This window comes from Carlito syrichta, unplaced genomic scaffold, assembly GCF_000164805.1.
Source record: "Carlito syrichta isolate Samal-C Ts95f unplaced genomic scaffold, Tarsius_syrichta-2.0.1 Scaffold305654, whole genome shotgun sequence".
NCBI classification, from domain to species: Eukaryota; Metazoa; Chordata; class Mammalia; order Primates; family Tarsiidae; genus Carlito; species Carlito syrichta.
The window spans coordinates 949,897-975,914 of NW_007249750.1; the positions used below are offsets into that span (position 1 = coordinate 949,897).

Genomic DNA, 26,018 nt, shown 5'->3' on the forward strand with positions numbered 1-26,018 from the left:
TCTACAATAAATCAAAAATTAGCCGGGCGTGGTAGTGTGCACCTGTAGTTCTGGCTACTTGGAAGGCTGAGGCGGAAGGATTGCCTGAGCCACAGCAAGTCAAGGCTGTGGTGGCTGTGACTGTGGAACTGGGCGACAGAGTGAGACTCCCACTCAAAAAAAAAAGAAGAAAGAAAAGAAATGCCTTACATTACTCAGAAGATTAATTTGTAGACATTAATTAAGCCATGTGTATTGTATATAATTACCAACCTCCCCAAAACAAACAAACAAAAAAACCAAACCAAATAAATTGGGAGAAAGCTTTGGGACAGATTCACAATGGGTCTGGCAGAGTCTGCCCCTCCACAGCCATTGAAGCAGGCTCAGTTTCTTTTGCATCAGGTGATACCCTTTCCCACGTGCTGTCCTCAGACTTGAACTCCCTGGCTATGCAGGGCCATGTACTTTTCTCATAAAGGGATCTGAAGGCTTATGTGTGGATAGGATAATTTGGTTATAAAGAGCAGACTCTATTGAAGGTAAAGTTTATTAATATTGTTCCTTTATGGAGACTTTTAAGGTGTGTCTGAAAATAAAGGTTTAGGAAGATCATTGATAACTGGGATACTAATGCAAATCCCATTTTACTCATTTGCTCCTGGTGTGATTCATTATTGAACATCTTTAGTTAGTATTAAAATTAGACTTTGGGATTACCATCTTTATGTGCTTATTATCCTTTGGTGGAGACACTGACAGTCAAAAGGTTAACAAGAGGATCTAAAAACAAAGAGACCAGGTTGTCAACAGAGTAGAGCACTAGATCATGAATAGATACTGCAGTCTTTTGGCTGTGTCTATAGAATAGCCCCAAGTGCTTGGCACTAAGCAGGCACAAATATCAACTTATTGAGCCTCCATAACAAACTATAAGGTAGGGTCCGTTATTATCTGCTTTTTTTTTTTTGAGTTGGAGTCTCACTCTGTTGCCCACACTGGAGTGCAGTGGCTGCTCCCGGCCACCGCAGCCTTGACCTGCTGGGCTCTGGCAATCCTTCTGCCTCAGCCTTCCAAATAGCTGGAACTACAGGCGCGCAATACCACGCCCGGCTAATTTTTTGATTTGTTGTAGAGACGAGGTCTCGCCAAGTTGCCCAGGTGGGCCACGAACCCGCGGGCTCAGGCAATTCACTCACCTCGGCCTCCCAAAGTGCTGGGATTACAGGCTGAGCCACTGAGCCCCACCCATTATCTGCTTTTACAGATGAGGAAACCAGAGGTTACATACCTCACCCAAGGCCATATTGCTGGCTTATGGTGAGCTGGGATTTGATTCTAGCCATCTGGTTCCAGAGTCAGTGTTCTAAACCACTATACTATGATGCTCTGAAAGCCCTAAGAAAAGATAACACAGTTCTGGATCAGCTACTTATACTGTATCAGCCAAATAGCCTGGCTATTTTCCCAATGGCCATATTAGTTTTTGCCTACAACATTCATGTGAATACATGGCATTTTTTTCAGTTCTTCTTTCTGGAGCCAGGGTTGTGATTTCTTTAGTCATCATTTCCAAATTGTCTCTATAAATATAAGAAAATAGAACTATTAAAATTTAACCTTTGTTCGTTCTCATGGTCTCATTTTCCATTCCAGTCATCCATGCTAAAAAATACATCAGAGTCTCTTTTAATTATTTCTGTAAGGTGAAAAATGATTTAGGATGAAGTAGAAAAATCATTAGGGATTCAAAACTGTACATCACTAAACTTTGGAGAAATTCCTGGGATCCATAACTTGTACTTGGACCCCATGTGAATTCAGCAGCAGTGAGTTCACTGAGCCACCTCAGCCCAGCATGGCCTGCTGAGGCTGAGATTTTTAGGTCCAGTCACAGGAAGGCCTTGTGCTGGTGGCAACATCACGCAGGAGACACCATGCAACCCCTTATCAGCTATGTCCTTGGGAAGGAAACCCACCCTCAGGTGAGACAGGTTTTCCTAAAATTCCAGAACCCTGAACACTTAGTACCATGTGCCTTTTAGGAGGAAACTACAGTTGGGTGCTTACTCAGCTGAAGGTATGGCCACCATAAGTACACACCCATTAGAATTATGAGCAGTACTAGGAGCTGCAGACAACTGGCCTCAAGTTCTCTCACATACAAACACCTCTTTTGATTAGGAATGTAATAATCTTTGCCCCTTATATAATTCTGAATAAGAAGGCCTATTAAATAGGCACAAAAATAGAGAAATGCTTTGCAGATCTTTTTTGTATTTTGACAGTCACAAGACCATTGTTGTTGAACGTTTATTGAGCTCTAACAATGCGATAGGTGCCACACAAAAACATTAGACACAGTACCTGCCCAGTGGGCTTACAATCTAACCTAAGGACATGAATCATTTTTAAATGTTGCCATGAGTTTGCTGTTCATGAAAATGAGGTATTAACTGCACTGGTTAGTGCAGAAAAAGAGCCTATGGAATCGCTGACTTTTTTATGCAGGCTTCCCTATGCAAGTAGGCACAACTGCTCATATTACTTATGCTCTCAAAGTATGGTTGGCATTTTCCCAAAGTTGGTTATTTTATGACGTGTACAAGTGTCTATAAAGAAAGAGCCACCAAACCCACATTTCTGAAAACCAGAGTTCAAATTTGGCTGCTAGTCCAGAAGAAAAAGGTTAGCTATATATTCAGAAAAACACTATTATTCAAAATAGGCCCTAGGGAAAAATAGTGAGGGGGGCCAAACTTTTGTTCAGAGTTCCTAGAATGTCCTAAAAACACCTCCTCAGGGCAGCCCTGCAAGTGCCTTTTCACTCTCAAGGTCTTTTATCTTCAGAGCCCAGAGATGCAAATACATTTGCTGGGTTCAGTTTGGGTATCTGCCCAGGGGAGGTATCTGAGGGTAGAGCCCTCTAAGTGCTTCATGGATCACAATGCAGACAATCCACATATTGGTCCTACACACCACACTAATTTGACTTCAATCTCTAGAGAGTAGCAAAAAGGTACCAGAGGTCTCCAGAATATATCAGTAATTTGTAAAAATGTAGCTCATTAAAATATCCACCACTGATAAAAATTAATAAAGATGCTGCTTATAAAAGCTTGTCCTTTCTTTGTTATGGTAAAGTCAAGTGGTAACACTTTTATCTGTTAAACACTTAGAAGAATAAATTGATTTCATGTGGAAGGAAACGTAAAATAACTCACATGTATTTAAAGCAAATTACTTAGTTCTTCATTCTTATACTTCCATACCTTCTTTAGATTGCAGTTATCTTTTTGTCTCTTCACTTTGATCCTGATGCACTAATAATTTACTACCTATTACATTAGATTCCCAATCCTTTTTCATATGTCTCTTGAATTTCAGCAAGATATGAAAATGCAGACGCCAGGGATGCATTTTATAGTGATACAAGCCTCTTGAGGAAATCTTCTCATAGGAGCTTTTAATGGTGCTGTGGCCTGTGTTACCCTTTCTAATAGTTTTCCTGTGTGCTTATGAAAAGTATCAAAAAAGACCAAATGACACATTCTGAATGTGTGTTCTGAACAAGTATGTAAGTACAGAGAGGGGCCATTTTGCAAACTCAGATTATGCTGACAAGTCATACTTCTAAATGAATTTGATTTGAATAATTTGATTTGAGAAGGTTGCCTGAATGTACATTTACCATTTTATAAAGAGCAACTAAGCTCCTACCTCCACCCAAGCTGGAACCTTAACTTACAAACGCTTAGTATTTTTCAAGTTGCATAAAAAACAAGTACATGAATAAATAAACAAAAAATACCTAGTGAAAGGGCTTTAAGCTCCTATTCCAAGGAGTAGATGATAAATGAAGCTGAGGTCCCAGTGTTTCTCTTTAACTAGTTTGTTATGTTAAAAATATTTTAGCTTTTTAAAAACTCTGCTTTCTTCATTTTTATTGAAACACAATTTATGAGCTACAATTGAGTCTCTATGTAGTACCTCCAGAATGCAAATCAAAAAAAAGTTGAGATTTTATTCAGATTTTCCTGTTAGATTGAGCCATGAATGTCTGGTAAGGGATGGGTTAATAAACACAACTGGCATGATAAAACCACACTAAATAATGTATACTTTATTTGAACAGTTGTATCAAGAAGGGTCCTAAATTTAATGAAGGACTGTCATATTAAAGACTATGGACTATTTGAAGGTATTTTGCCTGCTGGTGAGACTGAGTTTAAGGGCACAGAAGCTTGGTCTAAATGAACCATTCGGAATGCATTGTGCATCCAATTGAACACAAATTTCATGCTTACCATTTTCTTTGTTTTAATGCAACAGGCTCAGTTTTCTCATATTGGTGCTTCTCTTCATGCTAGAACTGCTTATGTCTACAGAGTCCCTGAAGAAGCGAAAATTCTTTTTTTAGCATTAAACATAGCATATGGAGTTCTTCCTCAGCTCTTGGCCTATCGTTGCATCTACAAACCAGAGTTCTTCATAAAAACAAAGGCGGATGAAAAAGTGGAATAAAAATATTACTTCATGTTTTTCTCTAGATTACTGACTTTCGTTATACTGGTACTGATATTTTGTCCCATTTTACTCTGTACTCATACATGAATACTTAAGAATATAGAAATTCTTGCTCTGCACTGTATGCGTGAGCTATATGGTTTGTGAGATTAAATTTTCTTTCTTTTTGAAGGAAAACTGAAGTTATTCAAAGTTATTTGAGAATAAAACTGACCATCAGTCTCTATATTCTGTTTGACATATTAAATAATTATCAATGTGAAAAGTTACTACTTAGTGCCTATAACAGTGAGCATGAAAACAAAACTATTCAAAAGTATAGTCTCTGCATATTAAAAAATTCAAAATAGTGAACACAGATTGAAGAAATAACTTTTGCATATAAGATGTATATGCCTAATTATCAGCCTCAATATAAAAAGCAAATCATCAGAATATTTTTAAATGTTGCTTGAAAAATGTTTTCCAAGGAAAGTATATTCTTTGTTGCCATTTTAAAAACTGGTCCTACTAATTTTTTTTTTGTGTGAATCTAAATAACTAAAGAGGGATAGATAATTTTATCTCTGCCCTTAATGAACACTTGTTTTATTGGTGGCTGGAAATATTTCTATTGTATTTCTGTGTATACTTTTAATAAAATTATTTTTGGCCTTTTATGAAGACAAATCTTATTAAATTTGAAGCATTTTATATGTATATATAAAATCACTTTTTATTTAAGAAAATCTGTCAGTTATATGTTCCAATTCAAAATATCATCTACATTCTCATGTTTTAGTGTAAGCATTGAAGAGGGCTTTGGATGAATTAATTAAATTTCATGGGGACGGGGAAACACCTCTTATCAACAGGGTGCCTGAATGAAACGTAATTGTACACCTAACCCTTAACTGTACCCCACAACATCATAATAAAAAATATTGATAAAAAATTTCATTAATTTTAAAATAAATTAATATATTCAAAATTAAAAGTACCCTTTAAGGAAAAAGAACTGGACTGACATCCCTATTATCTCTTTATGAACTTTTCATATTTGGAACTGTGGGTGAGTATACTAGAGAAAATCAGTATTTTCTAAATGAGGGAAACAAACCAAAAATACAGCCACCTCCTCAGTGTGACCTGGAGTGGTAAGTGGATTGGTGCTTTCATACCCTCAGCTGCCCTCAATGCCATTATCATGGCCCTAGGCTTTTAGATCTGCTCACATTTTCTCTTCAAGTTATTTATTAGCTCTTCACTGAGATAAGAAAACCAAAAGAAAATGGGATACAAATCAATGCATGGATAATATATCAAGTGTGTAAACCTAGGTAGAGTCCACTGGTCTGGTGAATATGCATATACAAGCAAATCATGTAGTCATCCACCCCCTCCCCTCAGTGTTTTCAAATAACCTAAAACCCAGAGAGTGTTTAAAAAAAAAGAAAAAGAAAATCCTCACCTGCACTTGATTCTATTGTCAACTTGCTGTTAACAATTTTGTTTTAATATATGAATAACATTAATACCTCACATTACATATATGAAGCCAAATTATACTAACTTAGTTGTTTACAACCTCAAGTCTTACTCCCAGTACACATTCCAATAAATTTATTCTGTAAAAACAATACATTTTTTTGTTTTTGATTTTTTTTTACAGTAAAACTTTTCAACTACAAACCTCGAATACGCGAAAGATGTTCCAAGGACAAGCATAACAGGATTGATAAAACTCAAACTGACTAAATGTGTTCTCACAATATAAGCTGGCATAAAAATAAATAAAATTCTCTATTATCACAATAGCAACAATAATGTACACATAATAATGGTTTGTGGATGAATATTAACTATTCTAATTCTAGTTCCAAAAGAAAATGGTTCATTTTAAAGGTCTATATTTAAAAGTCAAATGCTTTGTTTGGTTTCCATAGGGCTGCTGCTGATTCCAGCTTTCAAATGTAAAGTATTCTCCTAGAGTGATTAGCTCAAATTGTATTGGCATTGGAAAAAATAAATCATTGCCTTCATTTTGGAGTAACACAAAAAGACACACTAGCTTCACATATGGAAACTTAGTTTGTGTACATAACAATATGAATTTTCAGAAGTATAAGCTGTCAACTAGCTATTTCTAATATGGAATAGATATTTTACAATATGATAAAACTTTACACATGGCCTCAAAACTGAAGAACAATTTTAATTTCATCTTCAATATACCAACATTATGTATTTAGGAATTAGTTCCTGGGTTCTGTCACGGAGGAAATTCCATCCTTAAGCATTATGTTGAGTGGTCATCTAAAAAAAAAAAATCCTAATTTATATTTAACTGAGTGTTTGGTGATGGTGGGGTAAAGGCAGAAGAATGATAAACATAACTGCCTTGAGAAAAGGATCCTAGACATGTATAAGTCTGCGCAAAATTTTTGATAATTTTTAGTGGCTAAGGGTGACTTCATGCAACCAAATAATATGAAATTAAATCAGCAACTTTAAAAAAGGCTAAAATGGTGTTTTCCCCCCAAACACAACAGAGAGGAATGTGAATAATGTACATACAAACTGGGGTTCTGTCAATGACAACAAGGACTATGTGTTGGATCATATCAAATCCAAGAATATTAGACAACCAAACATATAACCTTCTTGTGGTTTCTCTTAATATGCAGCATTCATTATGGTAGTTAGGTCTGTAAGAAAAGAAAGAAAACAAGCCTTTAGATGATTTAGGATACTAACAATGAGAACTATCCACACCTAGATAGTATATAACTGGATTTTCTGAGGTTTTACTATGCACTGAAGTGTTAACAGGTACTTACTTAGCAAGAACAGCTTCTGGGGCTTTGCTTTAGTGCAAAAAGCTAAAGAAAATACTAGGGCATTTTTAGTGCTCCATTAAATAAACAACCAAACAAAAAAAGAATTATCTTTGTCTGCTGTCAGGGCAGAGTGCAATAGTGTGTACTCTGTACAACTCTAGGACTGTGTTTATTGCTGGAATACATAAAGTTAATAGAGAAATTGATATAATCTGTCTTTGTGAGGACTGTGGGGTTAGAAAGAAAGATAACATTTATTTTTTTTTGAGTTGGAGTCTCACTCTGTCGCCCAGACTGGAGTGCAGTGGCCGCTGCCGGCCACTGCAGCCTTGACCTGCTGGGCTCCGGCGATCCTTCCGCCTCAGCCTTCCGAGTAGCAGGAACTACAGGCATGCACCACCACACCCGGCTGATTTTTTTATTTTTTATTTTATTTTATTGTAGAGATGAGGTCTCGCCAAGTTGCCCAGGCGGGTCTCGAACTCGTGGGCTCAGGCAATTCACTCACCTCAGCCTCCCAAAGCGCTAGGATTACAGGCTGAGCCACCAAGCCTGGCTTGATTTCTTGTTTTTGAAAAAAATATAAAGGATGAAAGAAAGCCTAGATTTCTTTTAAAATTTAGATGGCATCCATGCAACAAAGATAACATTTGTTTCATAAAGGAATTATGTTTCAATTGGGTCACATTTTAAATTGTGTCAGATTTTATTTGAGATTTTTTTTTGAGTTAGAGTCACTCTGTGGCCCAGGCTAGAGTGCAGTGGCACATTCACCGCCACCCCAGCATCGACCTGCTGGGCTCTGGTGATCTTTCCGCCTTGCTTTCCAAGTAGCCGGAGGGAAATACAGGCATGTGCTACCACGCTCGGCTAATTTAAAAAACTTTTTTTACTGTAGAGATGAGGTCTCGCCAAGTTGCCCGGGCTGATCTCAAACCCACGGGCTCAGGCAATCCTCGCCTCAGCCTCCCAAAGTGCTGGGATTACAGGCTGAGCCAATGAGTCCAGCCTTTTTTTTTTTTGAGCACTGATTCAAATATATTAGACCCCAACTCAGGCTCCAAATGTTTTTTCTAAAAACAGCCTGCTTTAGCTCTTTAATTCATTACATGAATGAGCATGTTTGCATACTCATATGTTCTTACTCAGCTAAAATGTGTACTATACTGTATATAAATGATTCCAGGACCTTCAAAGAAGGAAAAGGTACAAATCTACCATCCTCTCAAGATGGCAAAATACATTTCTTAGCCTTCTCTGTCCTTACCAAAATAAGAAAGCCAATTAAAAAAAAAATCACATTTAAAATATGTGAACTTACAAAATGCAGTAGCTGGTGACTCCTAATTATTCATTAACAAAAACAAAAGATGTAAGATTATACTCACAGATATTCTGGAGCATTTTCCTCCCTTGTAAAGGAGGAAGACTACCCATTACAACAATGAAAAGTTGTTAGTCAGTCAAAGAAATCTTTAACAATGTCCTTTTTTATTAATGTGAAAGGCAGGAAATTCTGTGTTTACTTTGGTAGAAAATTCAAACTAACTATGACTCAATTCATACTGAAGAATACTTTTGGAATAGATGGTCTCATGGTAGCCTCAGAGGATTACTACCGCAAACTAAGTGAAGGTAGCTCCGGAATGTGACCACAATTTTAAGAACAAGCTTTTTTTCTTTTTCCTTGTCTTTAAACGAGGTGCTCTCAAATGGGTGCTTTGTAAAAGCAAATTACAAAATCTGAGACTTTTTTTTTACTTCTCATACCATAATCATTCTATTTGCATCTGTATATAGAAGACTGTATCTTGCTATTTCATAATGGTATACGTTATGACCTGAAGTCTCTGAATAAGAAGTGGATCCTTATGCACTGGCTGCCATGCACCGCTACATAGGATACTGTCTAGAGAACCCAATCAGATTCTCTCTCGAGGTATCTGAATGTGAGGCACACTGAGAGGCCGTGGGGTGGCAGTGCAACTGAAGGATGCCCAGAACACAGTAGGCAGAGGCTGTGAGGCAGCAGAGGTCATAAGGATCTTTTCATGAAGCACTGTTTTATATGAAGGAATGATGATATTCAATACAAGTATTCAGATTTGGCAATTTGGCACTTTGTTTATTTTTTATAAACTTAGTGACTTATTACTTCAAGGAAACAACTGACAGTATTTGTTGCCAATGATAAAATTTGGGTCTTTAAGTGAAAATTAGAATTTTGAACCCTCCCCTCACCATAGTTTCTCAATACTTGAAGATTTTTTGATGAGATATGTAGTGATATTTTAAAAATGTGATTAAAATAGTTTATAATGAAACAGGTTAGGTCAATATTTGGAAGACCCAAATAACTCAAGGAACCAATATTTTCCAAATGTAACTGAGTATGAAAAGTTCAGATTCCACACTGCAACTAATCTTTAAGAAACTACCACTTAAAGAACTGTTCAAATATCACACAAGACTATCCACAATCATCTGACAAGACTATTAAAATACTCATTATCTCTATTTTCTAATTACACATCTGTGTAAAGTCAAATTTTCCTCATATACTTCAACCAAAATTACATACTGCAAAAGACAGAATGCAGAAGCAAACATTCAGTTGTCTTCTATTAAACCAGATATTTAAAAGATTTGCAAAAAAAAAGTAAAAACAATGTCATTCTTCTCAAAACATTTTTTTTGGGAAATATAGTTATTTTCATTAAAATGCAGTTTCTGTTATCATTATACTAAAATACGTATTTTAAAAATTTGTTTTTATTTCTTATTTAAGAGTACTGAAGAGGTCCTGAGGCCAGGAATAAGTGAGAAAAAATGGTAAGAGATGAGACTGGAAAGATAAATTGGGGTCAGATGTGAAGGGCATCATATGATGGAATAAGGCGTTAGGGCTTGATCTTGTGGGGACTTGGGAGACATAAGGAGGCAGCACTATATTGCAGAAGAAAACTGTGTGGTAGCCTTGTGATTTAGGGAACTTGACTCCAGCTCTAAGAGTAGGTAGAATCTGACTTGTTTGAGTCACCAATAGTTGGCAGCCTTCTAACATGGTGTCCAGTGATCCCTGCCTCCTGGTATTCACACTCTTATGTGATGCCCTCCCTTGAGTGTAGGCTGGAACTACTAGTGACTTGCTTCTGATGAACGGAATGAAGCAAAAGTGAGGGGATGCCACTTCTTAGATTAAGTAACAGAAGACTAACTTCTGTCTTGCTAGCCCTGTTTTGCTGACACTTTATTGCTTACTCTGATGAAGCCAGCTGCCATGTTGTAAGCTGCCTCACAGGAGGATTCATGTGAGCCAATGAAACAAGGGAGGCCTCTGGCCAACAGCTCATGAGGAACTGAGGCCCTCAGTCTAGCTGTGAGGAGTTGAATCCTGCCAGCAACTACTTGAGTGAGCTTAGAGGAGAAACCATCTCCAGTTGAGTCTTAGATGATTTGAGTCCCTGCTGACACCTAGACAGAGGATTCACCAAGTTGCATCTGACTGGATTCTTGATACAGAGAAAAGATGAGATAATAAATGCTGCTTTAAGTCACTAAGTTTTGGGATAATTTGTTACATGGCAATAGATAATTAATACAGCAGGTCCTAAGCCAATCAATTGTCCTGGCCACAGAGTAACTTCCACTTTCTGTCTGCATGAATCAAGGGGTGCTCCAAGTGTTCTGGATAAGACAGTCTGCCCTTTCTGCCTCCTGCTTTCACTGGTGGGAGTAAGGAAAATTCAGAGAGCCTTTGGGAGCAAAGAGGGACCCCTGTAAGAACCTCTTCTCTCCTCCCCTACCAATATTCTTAACTTTTACCTACCATCTTCCTCAAGACCATCAGGTTTTGATCCTTGTGCCCTTTACCCTTTTTTTCTTTGGCTAACTACAAGATGGGATCCAAAGCATCTATTACTTTCTGGAATCATTTCCAGTTGGCTTTGTACATGTCCTTTTATGACCTCATATGTTAACACCCTTTACTCTCCCCCATTCCTTAATTTCTTTACTGGGCTCCCTGGAAATTATAGTCAGCACATTAACAAACCTCCTACATTCCCAACTTGAACTTCCAAGATATTCTGCTCACCAATGTGTTCTAAGTAAAACCTGGTTTCTCTTAAGGGCAGTGCTACTGCTTCCCCTGCAACCGCCTCAAATGGTAGTTCTTTTCTTTGCCATAGCTCTTGTCGTACTATGGGGCCTGGAGGTGGGGAAGATGTCCTTCTTGCTCTTCACTACTTATAAGTGATTCTCCCTCTCCCTGAGCTCCTAGTCCCTGAAAAGAAAATCCTCCTAGCTTTGAATCTCTATAAGCCACTCCTTCTCTCCTTACTGCAGTTATCTACAGACTCCATGGATTATTTCCCTTACTCCTTAAAGATTTTAGCTCTGGCCCACTGTCATTCAATATCATAATTCCTGTGATTTCAATATCTCAGTTCCTTGGCATCTCTGCCAAAGATTCTGCCCTCTACCCTAGCCAAGTCACATGGTTATTTTTTAAGACAAGTGACTTGTAACTATTGGGAATATTTGTAAATACTATTTTAAGCCACTGTGTGGGGAGCAAAATTATGGCTATATTTTAGGTTGTTATAAAAACTTAGGGATTCTACTGGCATTTAATGGGCAGGGGCTAAGGGTACTAAATGGCCTGTGATGCGGATGGTACTTATACATTGAAGAATTGTCCCACTCAAAATACCAATAGCACCTGCACTGTCATCAGCAACTACTGCATCCCTTCCACAATTTGATTAAAATACCACCACTTGTATTTCCTATTCACTCCCTCTATTCGATACTTCAACTCCAATAATTCTTTGATATTCTAAATCTGTTGATCGGATCCCTTCCTCACGTACATCTTTCCCTCTTAACATATTTTGGATTCCATAGACTATTGTTATAATCATTCGCTTGCACACACCCTCAATTCCCTGATCTCCAACCTCCTTTAACCTACTCTCTGGGCTAACCCTAATTCTACTTAAATTCAGTTTTCTGCCCTCACCGTGACCACATAATTGAATATGCCTGGAGAAAAACATACAACCATTCTGAGTGCTCTCACTTCAAATTCATGACCACTAGCCTTAAGTGGGCCCTTATTGCTGCCAGGCAATTCAACTTCATTTATCAAGCTCATTCATTCTCCTATTCTTCTAAATGAAAGGGGACCACTGATTGGGTGTCTTTTGGAAAAGTAGAAGATGATATTCTGGGTCCTGGCAATAGAAAGGTACAGATTAGTGCTTCTCAAACTTTAATGTGCATATTATTTACCTGGGAGTTTAGTTAAAATGCAGATTCTGATTCAGAATATAGGGTCTGGGGTGAGCCTGAGATTCTGCATTTCTAACAAGCTTCCAGGTGACACTGATGCTATTTGTCCACAGCCCACACTTTGAGTATTAAGGGTACAGGACACCTCTTCCTCTGTCACAAGAAATGCATCTAGAAACAACTCTGGTAGTAGAGAAAGAGAAATTGTCGGAGCTTTTCCTATTTACATACAGAAGCTACCTGAGATAAAGGCAGCAGTTGGGATGAAAACAAAGTCAAGTGAGTCAGATATTCAAGCTCTCAGGGACTGTTAGCAGGGATATGTCCCTGAGAAGCCTGCAAGCAAAGGTCATGATAGAGGGCTACTTACTGGAGAAAAATCAAGAGAAAGAAGGTAGGCAGAGGACAGAATAAGGCTGGGCTAGGACAGAGGAATAAGAAAATAATTAGAATCATGATACTTTGGAAGTAATTATAGATGACTCAGATGAAGGAGGAAAGAGTCGAGAGGTAAAGATTACTGACATGAATATGCAAGAACTCAGCTAAATCCAGATAATAATATACTTCACAGATCATTATTTTAAAATGATTTGACATTGTCCAAGTAGTTTTCATAGAGAAAAGATTAATAGAAAATGCCTAGGGGCAAAGGTTGCCTGCATTAACTTTTGCAAAGGTGGACTTACCTGTGACACTAAAGTTAAGAGATTAACAAAAGGTAAAAAAAAGGTCAAAGTGGACGAATCTGTCACTACAGCTGCTTTAAATATCAATATTCAGATATTGCTTGAATATTTAAATATTTAAGGTCCCAATGGGTACACTATATTACAAATTACATACTGTTGCTTCTTTCTCAGAAGGTTCTCTATGGTAATATTCTTTTTTGAACACGCCATTGATTTTGTGATAAAAGAGACAACTACCAAATTCTGAGGTGGCATTTCATAATTTCATTATTTCACACTGTACTTTAAAAAGACTCTGAGGTTGCCAAAGTTAGTTTAAAAAAGAATAAACCTATTTACTGAGCTTCAAATGACAGACAGGTGTAATTCCCTCTTGGCTCCCTTTTGTTCTCAGACTCTGAAGTGTTCAATCTTCTACTAAGAAGCTATAAGCAGATGCATATAACAAGCTGAGAATACTTCTTTGTTTACTAACACAATGTTTTCTAATGCTGAGATATGGATACTGAATCCGAATCAAAATGTTTTCTAAGTTAATGGAGGTAAGGGAAATTACATGCATATTCTTCATATCCTTACCCCTTCACTGGTTTTCTGCAAGTCTGAAGTTGTGTTTCTTGTGTCATTGCCGGCATCTCCACCCTCAGAGCTGCTTTTGTTTTCCTCTTCTTTGCAGTCTTTGTCATCTTCATCTCCTGGAGATTTCCGGGACTGTTTAGAGGATTTCTAAATGTTTGGACAAGTTAAATATTACAGTCAAAAGCAGAAATCCAAATGCACATAAGTAAGAGATGCAGAAGTAGCTGACTTGCGGCTAGTCTTTGTAGGTTAATACAGGATATAAAAATGCAACATGCAGTGTGCCAAGGCTGAGCTAGGTGACATTAGACAAGACATTTCACCTCACTGGGCCCCAGTTTATATAGCTGAAAGGAAGCAGAAGTAGTTAGATGGCTTCTTAATTATTATTATTATTATTTTTTGAGTTGGAGTCTCACTCTGTTGCCCAGGCTGGAGTGCAGTGGCACGCTCATGGCCACCGCAGTCTTGACCTGCTGGGCTCAGGTGATCCTTCTGCCTCAGCCTTCCAAGTAGCTGGAACTATAGGCATGCGCCACCACGCCTGGTTAAATTTTTTTATTTATTGTAGAGACAAGGTTTCACCAAGTTGTCAGGCTGGTCTCGAATCTCTGGACTAAGGCAATCTACTAGCCTTGGCCTCCCAAAGTGCTGGGATTATAGGCTTGAGCCACCGTGCCCGGCCACCTCTTAGTTCTTGCCAGCAATGTGATATTAACAGCAGAAAATGAATATTTATGTACCCAGAACAATGTCAATGAATAAATATAGCTGGATGGATGATGATGATAACACCTTAAGAAGCATACAACATTAGAAGGCACCCTAAAGGTCATCTTGTCATTTCCCATCGTTTAACAATTGAGATTCAGAGAAGTAAGATAAGTTATCCAAGACAACATATAGATATTCATATTGGAATGTCGTTTAAGCTTTTTGGCTAATGGTATGTATACACAGGATCATCTTGACAAAACTTTTGTATCACTGTGTGATATAAACTAACTTTATTCTTTTTTAACTACAGAGAGTTAAGAACCCAAGGCTATACTGGTAAACTGGTCCTTTTTTCTTGTCATGTTGCATTTGAAATCAAGATGAACTCTAGAGGAAGATGAAAATACAATTACATTTGCAGCAAGACTTGCTTAGCAGAATAGCATTAAAATGATAAAAAGCAGGCCCCAACAGTGCATCTTTAAGAAAGTAAAATATAGCATTCTTTTCCAGTTCCTCTTTAAGAAGAATCTTCAGGCACATTGTAAATAAGATGTAAAGCAAAACTGATTTAGTCAAGTTTCTTTTGGTCTTCCAGAAATGAATTAGCAAATTGAACCTTCCTCAAACAATCAGCTTTTTAAAATGCAACTCAAAAAAGAAAACATCTTCTAGCTATGTGACAGAATATGAAATTAAACTGTTACTATTTTACTTAATTGAAACTAGCAACCAAGCCCAAAATAGTTAAAATTTGATTTTTATATGAAGAGAAAACAGGGATTTAATGATCCAAATGTGGAGTGTTTAGAGTTAAGACCAAGAATGACAACAATACAAGTGAAATACTTTTTGCTTTCCTGATAAATATAATTATTAAAATGCAGTAACTGCTTCACATAGCAATTCTCAAATAACAGTCCTTTATCTATATTTCTTATAAGTAATAATGTACAGCTCCTGAAAATTTATAATGCTTCTAAAGGATATTTATAAGTAATAAGTGAGTATTATAACTTGGTATACATAGATACAATTAGTGCATTACTAGAGATTTACTAATGAGTTGCAGCATTCAGTATTCTACTAAGAAATCTAGCTGTCAAGTTGTATGTGGTAACCTTGCAAAGCTCTTCAGACTATTGGAATTTCTTAATTTTGGGGAAGGATCCTTCATCTGTTTTATCAGTATGGTCTTAAATTGGTTATATCCAATTGTTGCTATCTTTGCTTTTTTTGCTGTTGTTTTAGTAGGGGGTCTCACTCTGTCACCCAGAATGAAGTGCAGTGGCACAATCACAGTTCACCACAACCTCGAACTCCTGGACTCAAGCAATCTTCCCTCTTCAGCCTCCTGAATAGCTGGGATTACAGGCACAGACCACCACATCCAGCTAATTTTTCTTTTTCTTTTTTTTTTTTTTGAGTTGGAGTTTCACTCTTGTCACCCAGGCTGGAGTGCAGTGGCAAGCTCATGGCCACCACAGACTTGACTTGCTAGGTTTAGGCGATCCTTCTGCCTCAGTCTTCCAGGTAGCTGGAACTACAGACGCATGCCACCACACCCAGCTAGATTTTTTTGGTGTGTGATTTATTGTAGAGACAAAGTCTTACCAAGTTGCCCAGGCTGGTCTCAAACCCCCGGGGTTAGGCAATCCTCTCGCCTTGGCCTCTCAAAGTGCTTAGATTAAGGCTGAGCGAGCCATCACGCCCAACCCATTTTTTTTTTTTTTTTTAAAGATGATGTCTTTCTATATTTTCCAGGCTGGTCTCAAACTCCTAGGTTTCCCAGAGTGCTAGCATTACAGGCATGAGCCACTGTGCCCAGTATTATCTGTTTTTTTTTTTTAAAAACTAAAATTACCAGTGGTTTATTATCACCATCAGTTTTGTTTGTTGGGAGGCTCTGATTAACTACTATACACAGTCAATAATTTGTATGCAAAATATTTTTGATCCATAATTTTCCAGTATCTGTTATAACTCAAATATGAATCATGCACAGCCTCACTGCTGAAGAGACAGATATGTAATTCTCCTCAAATCTGCTACACTGTAGTTTTTCATTAAGATTACTGAGCTCCTTTTATATAGAAAAGTGGAATTAGGTGAGGTAGAAGAAATAGCTGCGGGACCTTTCCCTCTACCTAAATGGGATACAGTAAAAAGTTTGTGAAAAGTTTTCAGTGCAAAGGAAGAAAATAAACCTTCAAGAAATAGATGTAAAGAAAAAAAACCCCACCATATTCAACAAAAAGGAAACATTTGGGAAGCCAAAAAGAACAATGAGGTTACGGTACGTAAGTGGTACTCTAAATGAGGTTCCCAGACAAGTAGCAGCAGCTTCATTTGGAAAATTGATTTCTGGACTCAAACCCTAGACCTTCTGAGAGAGAAATTCTGGGAGTGAGGCTTAACAATGTTTCTTAACAAGACTTCCATATCATTCTGACTCATGTAGCAGTTTGAGAACCATTATGTTAGGTTACTTCATTGATATTAAAAATAAAAAAGGTGTTTTTAAGTGATCACAGAAGTGCTGCCCATAGAAAGTGGACCAGATAAAAAAATGTGGTACATATACACGGTGGAATATTACACAGCCATAAAGAAGGACAAAATTATGGACTTCATAGCAACTTGGATGCATTTAGAGTCCGTCATAGTCAGTGATCTACCACAGAAACAAGTAACTGATTACCACATGTTCTCACTCATAAGTGGAATAATACTATATGAAAGGTATTCGCAGTAGCAGGTCACTGCTGGGGTGAGGGACACATAACACTAATAAGTGTACCTGATCCCAAACCAGGTGAAGTGAGGATCAATGGAAGGCCCAAACTTAACCTGTACAATGACCACTTATGTACCCAACCCTAAATTGTACCCCACATCTTTAAAATTAAAAAAAAAGTGAGCATGGAAGTTGTGATCTTGAAAAAAAGCAAATGAAATGATCCTTTAATTTAAAATAGATAAATCTTAGTAAGTTAAGAATGTCTTTACCCTTTCACTGTTTTAAACTGTAAGTCTACCCAGGTGAGAGCCCCATTACTCCTGGTCGTTGCAATAAGCAATGAAATAACGGCATTTAAAAGCCACATATTCACACTATTAAATAGCACTTTAGGTAACTTAGATAATTTAGGGCTGCACTACACATTGTATGGAAGCTCTGTAGGCAATCACAAATTAAATAAAATCAATTCAAGTGGGTGTTTAAATGAAGTCCAGAATGCTAAAAAAAAAAAAAAGAAAAGAAAAAAAATTCAGCTTAAAAAAATGTAATGGGAGATACAGTCTAACAGGGAAAATTCTATTTATTTTGTCATTTGCAAGCTTTAGCCCCACCCACAGCAATCACATGTTTTTCATTAGGTACATAGAAAATAATTCATACAATTTTACCTACATGCCAGTTGGGTATATTTTATAGACTGACACAATTAAATGCTGATAAGCTCTTGGTACTTGTTTTTTAAGATGTTTCCTAAGTATATTCAGCCACCAAATATCAGAACTAAATGGAAGTAATTTGCCTAGGTATTCAATCATGTGACAGACCAATTATAGTTGAGCCTATAACAATCTTTGGTCTTCAAGGATCCATTTATCTTGCTTTTGGTTTCTAAAAGGTGAATAGTTTTCACAATCTCATAGTTTTTTCAATTGCATTTCTGAATTACTGTATGAAAAACCTAGACTTTCAATTTGTAAATTCAGGATCATGTTACTCCTCTGTTTAAAATCTTCATTTATTGTTACATTGGAAATAAAATACACATTCCTTAATATGGCCTACAAATCTGCAGTATTTGGCCTTTGCCTGCCTTGTGTCCTTGATCATGATTCTCCAGTCATACCTTCTTTCAATTAAAAAGTATGTTAAACTCTTTCCTGCCTCTTTGCTGCTTTGTTCCTTTCTCACTGTCATACACGGTTTCTCCTCCCAGTCCCTTCTTTCATGTCTCAGTATAAACTTCTCCTTTCAGAAAGGCCTAGTTATCCCACCTAGAGTAAGTTCCCCTACTCTGCCATTCCCTGCTCCTATTCATTTCCTTTACACCCTTTTCACAATTTATGTTTAATTTTTGTTTTCTTGATAACTGTGTGTTACATCCACCCTCCATTGTATTGTAATTTACTTGAGGGCAAGGGATAAAGTTGGATTTGCTCATTACTGTATACCTAGTCCAGTGTCTCGCACAGACTAGGTGATCAGGAAATATAACAACAAAATCAATAAAGAGCCAAAGCACATTCCTTGAAGCAGAATAACAAGAAAGAAATATCTTTATATAGTCATGTGTGACATGATGCTTTGGTTAACAACAGACTGCACATAGGAAGGTGGCTATGCCATACAGCCCAGGTGTGTAGTAAGTTACACCATCTAGGTTTATGCAAGTACATTCAATGATGTTTGCACAATGACAAAATTGCCTAATGACGCATTTTTCAGAACATATCCCTGTGGTTAAATGACACGTGACTGTAATTACATATATAGTATATAGACACAGTCTCGAATTGCACTGTTTCCTATAGTCCTAATTCTTCAGGGCTTGCTTGAAGATGATTGTAGGAGGCATAACTACTCATGTGTCATTACCTAAAGAACAGTCCTCTGCCAACCAAGAAGATGATATTTTTAGGGCCAAACCAGCTCTAAAGAGTCAAGAGTCCAAATGTTCTAATATCTAAGGTTACTTGTCTTATTTCCTCTGCAATACTAGTCTCTAAAAGCAGAGACTCTACAGAAACTAATATATTTCTATGTGCCCAATAAATAAATGAAAAATAATCTAAAAATTTAATGACTACACATGAACATTAATAACAAGGGAAGTTTCTCAGTAACCTTTGAAGTGTATGACTTTTTCCGTTTTGATCCTGCTTTTTCATTCTTTCTTTTGCCTTTCCCGTCTTCTTCTACTCTATCGCCTTCTTCCTCACTGCTTGCATCTGCAGTATTTCCGCCTTCTCCCTCAGTTTCTGAAGAGCTCTGTTGCTGAATTGCCTATGGAATAATAAAGTAGTCACCAGTCACATTTCTGAAAAAATAACAAAGAACACAGACTGAAAAAGCACCATTCTATTTTAATTTGAAAGGGTTCAGTTTACTCTTAAGATTTTCAAAATAATGGGCTGTCAGACTCAATTTTCCAGCAGCCACTTGGTTTGAACCTTTCTTGGTAAGAGTTACATTTAATCTAAAATGTTACTGGAGTCAAGAATTCTGATTTCAAGGTAACTATTAGTAGAAAGGATATATAAGAATTATAAAAAATAGAGCTAAAATCAAAAAAGAAAAATGAGAAATATCAAGTGACAATGAAGTAAACCATTACCTGATATCCAGTAAACTTTACTCCTGGGTTATTTTCTATTTCCCACAATCCTTCATTAAATCCTTTCCGCTTATTTGACTTTCCAAACTTGTCTTTGTATTCCTTATATGGAAAAAGGTCTTTGGGACCTAGAAATGCACTGCAGAGATATATGAGAAATAGAACTGATATGCTGACTTTCAAATGCAGATATTTTAAGTATCAGTATCAAAAAAAGTGTCAGTGCATATTACCGTAAACAAAAATAAAGTATATACAAATCCTCTGAATTAGGCACATATCACAAGATGTTTTAGATAACATACTTCAAGGCAGAAAAAAATGAATAGCTGGGCAAACAAGCCAGCAACACTGGATTGTGCTACTTTGATTTGACTTTTTACTCAAGTAGAATTAATAAAGAAGTCCACTTTGACCACTTACATCATTATCTTAAACTAAGATTTATTTATGCTATTCTTACCATAGGTAAAGATTTTGTGAGATTTATAGTAAAAAATAGAAATATATAGAAATAAATACTAGAATACAAAATATTTTAACTCTATGTACAGTAGTCCCTCCTTCTGTGGTTTTGCTTTCTGTCATTTTAGTTACCCAGGGTCAACTGCAGTCTAAAATGTTCAAAGGAAAAATTCCAGAAATAAACAATTCATAAGTTTTAAATCTTGTGCTATTCTGAGTAGTGTGATGAAATCTCACTCTCTCCCACTCTGTCCTGCCTGGGATATGAATCATCCCTTTGTCCAGCATATCCACACTGTTTATGCTACCTGCCTATTAGTCACATAGTAGCTATCACTGTTATCAGATGGAAAAACATAGTATATACAGAGTTTGGTACTATCTGCAGTTTTCAGGTAACCATTGGGGGTCTTGGAATGTATCCCCTATAGATAACAGAGAACTACTGTACCACATTAGTATATTTATTAACTATCATTTACATAAATTAAAAAAAATATTAGTGTTGAAAAAAGTAAGTGGTAAAGTAGATAAAATCTTATCTAATTTAAGCCTTCAATTAATCATAGCCAAGAAAAAAAGGTAGACTAAATACTGAGGCTGGGTCACAGATGCAAACATTCAAACCAGAGTCTTTTGCATTATTATCTATGCTATTAACCTGGTAAATGAGACTGTAGAGGCCTAAATTTTGACTGACACCCCTGAAGCTTACATTTCAAGCTAAGTTTCATTTATTTATTCATTTGACAAGTATTGATTGAACATTTATAATGTTTCAGGCACTATTCTGGAGATGCTAAGGATTTTGTAGGAAACAAAAAGACAAACATCTCTGCCCTCTTGGAGCATATGTTCCCATGGTAGGGGTGGGAGTTTGGACAATAAAAATGATAAATAAAGAGAATATCTAAGTAAGGAATTAAAGAAGTTACTGGAACAATCCATGCAGTTACCTGGGGAAGAATAGAACAGGTTGAAGGAAGAATGAGTATAAAGGCTCTGAGGTGGGAGATAGCCTAGGAAGTCTGAAAAACAGAAGAGGCCAGCGTAGTTAGAGGGAAATGAGTGAAGAAAGACCAGTGTGAGATAAGGTAACAGAGTAGAGACACAAATTTTGTAGGGTCTTGGAGGTCATTAAAGGTTTTGAGAAGATAAGTGATAATCAAAGTTTAAATAGGATCACTTTGGCTGCTGTGCTGAAGACAGACTGAAGGATTGGTGGAAGCAGGGGGAATAATTAGAAGGCTACTGAAATGATGATGACTTGGACTGGGGTGTGAGCAGTATGGTTAGTAAAAACTGATCAGATCCTGAATTCATTCTCAAGAAACAGCTAAGATGATTTGTTGATGGGCTAGATATGGCATGTGAGAAAAAAGGTGGAGCTGAGGATATATCCAAGGTTTTAGACTAAGAAATAAGAAGAATGGAGTTGATATTTACTGAAATGAAAAGATTTGGGGGAGGACAAAATTTTTTTCTTTTCTTTTTGAGTTGAGGTCTTACTCTGTTACCGAGGCTGGAGTGCAGAGGCATGATCATGGCTCACCACAGCTTCAACCTCCTGGGCTAAGGAGATCCTTACACTTCAGACTCCCAAGTAACTGGGTACATGCATGCACCACCACACCCAGCTAATTTTTAAATTTTCTGTAGAGAGGAGTTCTTGCTATATTGCTCATGCTGGAGGAGGACAAGATTTGGGGGGCAAAAAGCTTAGTTTTGAATGTTAAGTTTAAAGTCTTGGCTACATATTCAAGTAAAGGTATCAAATAGGCAGTTGGAGAGATGAGTCTGGAGTTCAAAGATCTAAATTTGAGAGTAAATTTGGAAATTGTCAGCAACGAGAAGATATTGTAAACTTTTAAACAACAGGTTCACAAGTTTGTTGCTGATCTTTGTAAATTCCATTTTCTGACAGGGTCTCCTCCATGTTGATCACTTACACTGTTCAGCTGATCAAACATTTCAAGTTAATAATCACACCTGGGGAAGATTTCTAATCCCACAGCTGTTTAAGAGTCACCAATCCTAGACTGGGTACGGTGGCTCGCACCTGTAATCCCAGTGTTTTGGAAGACCAAGGCAAGAGGATCACTTGAAGCCAGGAATTCGAGACCAGCCTGGGAAACACAGCGAGACCTCGTCTCTTCAAAAAAAATTTAAAAATTAGCCAGGTGTGGTGGAACATGCCTATAGTCCTAGCTACTCAGGAGGATGAGGTGGGAGAATTGCTTGAGCCCAGGAGTTTGAGGTTACAGTGAGCCATGATCATGCAAATGCACTACAACCTGAGTGACAGAGTGTGACACTCTCTTAAAAAAAAAAAAAATCAGCCGGGCTCCGTGGTTCAGCCTGTAATCCCATGCTTTGGGAGGCTGAGGTGAGTGAATTGCTTGAGCCTGCGGGTTTGAGACCCGCCTGGGCAACTTGGCGAGACCTCAGCTCTATAATAAATCAAAAAATTAGCCGGGCGTGGTAGCATGCGCCTGTAGTTCCAGCTACTTGGAAGGCTGAGGCAGAAGGATCGCCAGAGCCCAGCAGGTCAAGGCTGTGGTGGCCGAGAGTGGCCACTGCACTCCAGTCTGGGCGACAGAGTGAGACTCCAACTCAAAAAAAAAAAAAAAAAAGAAAAAAATCACCAATCCTTTCCTTATTCTTCACCTGCAAGTGCTCAGTCAGCATGATCCCACCTCATTGAACCCAGAAAGAGTTTATTAGGCTGCTGGGCATTTTAATAAAAAAATGTCAAAGTTTTGCTTGATAAACTGAACATATATGGCAATTTCACTTTTAGAGAAAATTGCCATGAATTATACTATGGCTTTAGACCTTCTCCAGCCTTTGACTCTATGCGTAGAAAAATCTCTGTAGGATAAGCTGCTGGATATTCATATAAGTGACTGATGCTTAATCAGAGCTTGCTTGTACTTTAATAATGCCACAAGAGTTGGGGTTAATGGTTATTATTTTTTGATGAAAGATTCAATAATTTCTGGTCTCCTTTATTTGTATATTGTCCCACTTTTGAATATATGAGATGCATATTTTTCTGCTACAGGGATCAGAAAACATTTTCTTATAAATAAATGATATTTTTACTATCATTCTCCAGGAAGAACTTTAATGGACAACTGGCTATATTAGCTATTGTTAGAAAGAAGAACTCTGAATGAATGATTCCAAACCAAGTTCTTATTTTTGATTGGCAACCCAGTTTTTTCTAGATTGTAGATAATTTTATAAATCAAGTCTCCTCTCAACTGGTTAACTGATATATGTTTACAAAACTTTAAGGGTAGTACAGAAGATAAACTGCTAAAAGCTACATGCACTAAGGATGACATTCTTTTTTCCTTGTCAAGGTTTCCTTAAAAATTGTCCAGAGACTAAAACTACTAGAATTACATGGAGCAGAAGAACTTGGGGTTCCAGTCACCTATCTGCCTGATAATGAGAACATCAAAGTCATGTTCTGAGGAAAATTCTGATCTTGCTTGTGATCCTGCCAATTCCATTAGCTAAACTGAACAAAACCTTTTTGTTAAGTTCCTCTTCTTTCTCTTACTTCCCACCTCTTTCATTTAACTATTTTAAATTCATCAATGGTTATTTTTTTAAAGATCTACCATGGGCGAGGTATTGTACTAAGCACTGTGTATATAGTAGTAAGCAACCCTGACATGATCTCTATGTTCACAGAGAGGGTAAACAGTAGCCCTTGCCAGGGTGAGTGTAATTTCAGTTCAGGGACACCCAATACTTAGTGAAAGTTCAGCAGAACCAATGGTATGGTAGGTTTTTGGAAGTTCAGATTAAAATCTGCCTCTGGATGATCAAACCAGCAGAGAAAATCACTTATAGACTATAGTACAAAACACATCAACTTGGAGCCAGGTCCTAAAGAAAAAGCAAAACAAGGTCTGGTATGGTGGCTCATGCCTGTGATCCCAGCACTTTGGGAAACACGATGGGAGAATTGCTTGAGTTCAGGAGTTTGAGACCAGTCTAGGTAATATAGCAAGACCTCATCTCTACAAAAAAAAAAAAAAAAAAGCCAAGCATGGTAGTATGCATCAGTCATCCCAGCTATTCAGAAGGCTGAGGAAGGAGGATTGCCTAAGCCCAGGGGGTTGTGGCTGCAGTGAGCCATGATTGTGTCACTGCACCTCAGCCTGGGTGACAGAGGGAGATTCTGACTCAAAAAAAAAAGAGAGGAAAAAAAAAAAAGAGAATATAAATGGGGAAAGAAATGAAGAAAATACAAAAATACGTATCACAAAGTCCTATGTACTTATCAGTAAAACTGATTTCTAAGCTTACTAGCAACCTCCCTAAGGAGGAAATCATGATAGTCATTGCATAGTCCACACTGTCTATTACATAAAAATAATACAAACAAAATAAAATGAACATCTTGAAAGAGACACAACTATTTCTCACATGAAGAAAGAAACGTGTTTGAGAGCCCTCTCCTAGCTCTCCTTCAAGACAAGAATGAAGATGTCAGAGTGGAAGAGATAGCAAACTAATAAAGTGTTCATGCTGGACTCTACTAACATCCAAATGAATACAAGTAATGACCCTGAAGTTGTATTTTGTGATAGTTTTTAGCTTTTCCCCACATCTGCAATTTCTGTTCCATTTGTTTCCTTGTTTAAATAACCATATACATTCTTAGGCTGTCAAAGATTGCCAATTATCCCTCAGTATCCATTCTCTTTTTTCTCCCATTAACAGCTTATTCTTTTCAATTTTTAAAGCAGGGTACGGAGTTGCCCAGCTAGAAGCTATGTTTCCCAGCTTGTAGCTAGATGTGGCAACACAACCAAATTCTTGCCACTGGAATGAATGCAAGTATAAATGATATAAAGTCATTGATAGGTTTTTCAAAATTCAATGTCATTGATAGGTTTTTCAAAATTGTGATTTTACGCAAAATGATGCTGAACGAAAAGGGTATTATTCGAAGATAGATAGGTTTTCAGAAATCTGTCAACTGTTAGGTGAGGACTTACTGTATGCAACTTCTTTGACATTTCCTTATAAGTAATGACTTGCTTTTCACCTCTTCTCTTTCTTCCATCACTCTGCCTGGAAGATGCACATGTGCTGCTGAGCTGGTTTTCCTGTTTTAATAAACAGACAGGCTGGGCGTGGTGGCTCAAGCCTGTAATCTCAGCACTTGGGAGGCTGAGGCGAGAGGACTGCCTGAGCCCAGGGGTTTGAGACCAGCCTGGGCAACTTGGCAAAACCTTGTCTCTACAATAAATCAAAAAAATTAGCTGGGTGTGGTAACGTGCACCTGTAGTTCCAGCTACTTGGAAGACAGGCGAAAAGATTACATGAGCCCAGCAGGTTGAGGCAGCAGTAGCCATGAGCATGCAACTGCACTCCAACCTGGGCAACAGGGTAAGACTCCAATTCAAAAAAAAAAAAAAAAAGGTAGAAAAAGGAACATGCTAATGAATGACAGAACAACAAGACAGGGTCCCTAGAGCAGAGTAGTCTACTCTACCTGCCTACCTCTGGATTATTTTTTTTAAAAAGAAATAAACTATATTATTTGAGACACTGTATTTTTAGGT

General features: G+C 37.4%; 2 protein-coding genes across 2 annotated transcripts in view; one reads left to right on the top strand and one right to left on the bottom strand.

Annotated features, from left to right (window-relative positions):
- Positions 1-5,175, top strand: part of TM6SF1 (transmembrane 6 superfamily member 1) — a 25,725-nt gene extending 20,550 nt beyond the window's left edge. Inside the window, exon 9 of the mRNA XM_008062102.1 lies at positions 4,312-5,175. Within this exon, the coding sequence (XP_008060293.1) occupies positions 4,312-4,503 (192 nt within the window). The 3' untranslated portion in view covers positions 4,504-5,175. The remainder of the gene's footprint in view (positions 1-4,311) is intronic.
- A 787-nt stretch (positions 5,176-5,962) lies between these two features.
- HDGFL3 (HDGF like 3) overlaps positions 5,963-26,018 on the bottom strand; it is a 45,528-nt gene continuing 25,472 nt past the window's right edge. The window contains exons 3-6 of the mRNA XM_021714472.1: positions 19,963-20,101; positions 19,473-19,631; positions 13,892-14,038; positions 5,963-7,193 (exon numbers count right to left, since the gene is read on the bottom strand). Of these exons, the coding sequence (XP_021570147.1) occupies positions 7,188-7,193; positions 13,892-14,038; positions 19,473-19,631; positions 19,963-20,101 (451 nt within the window). The 3' untranslated portion in view covers positions 5,963-7,187. The remainder of the gene's footprint in view (positions 7,194-13,891; positions 14,039-19,472; positions 19,632-19,962; positions 20,102-26,018) is intronic.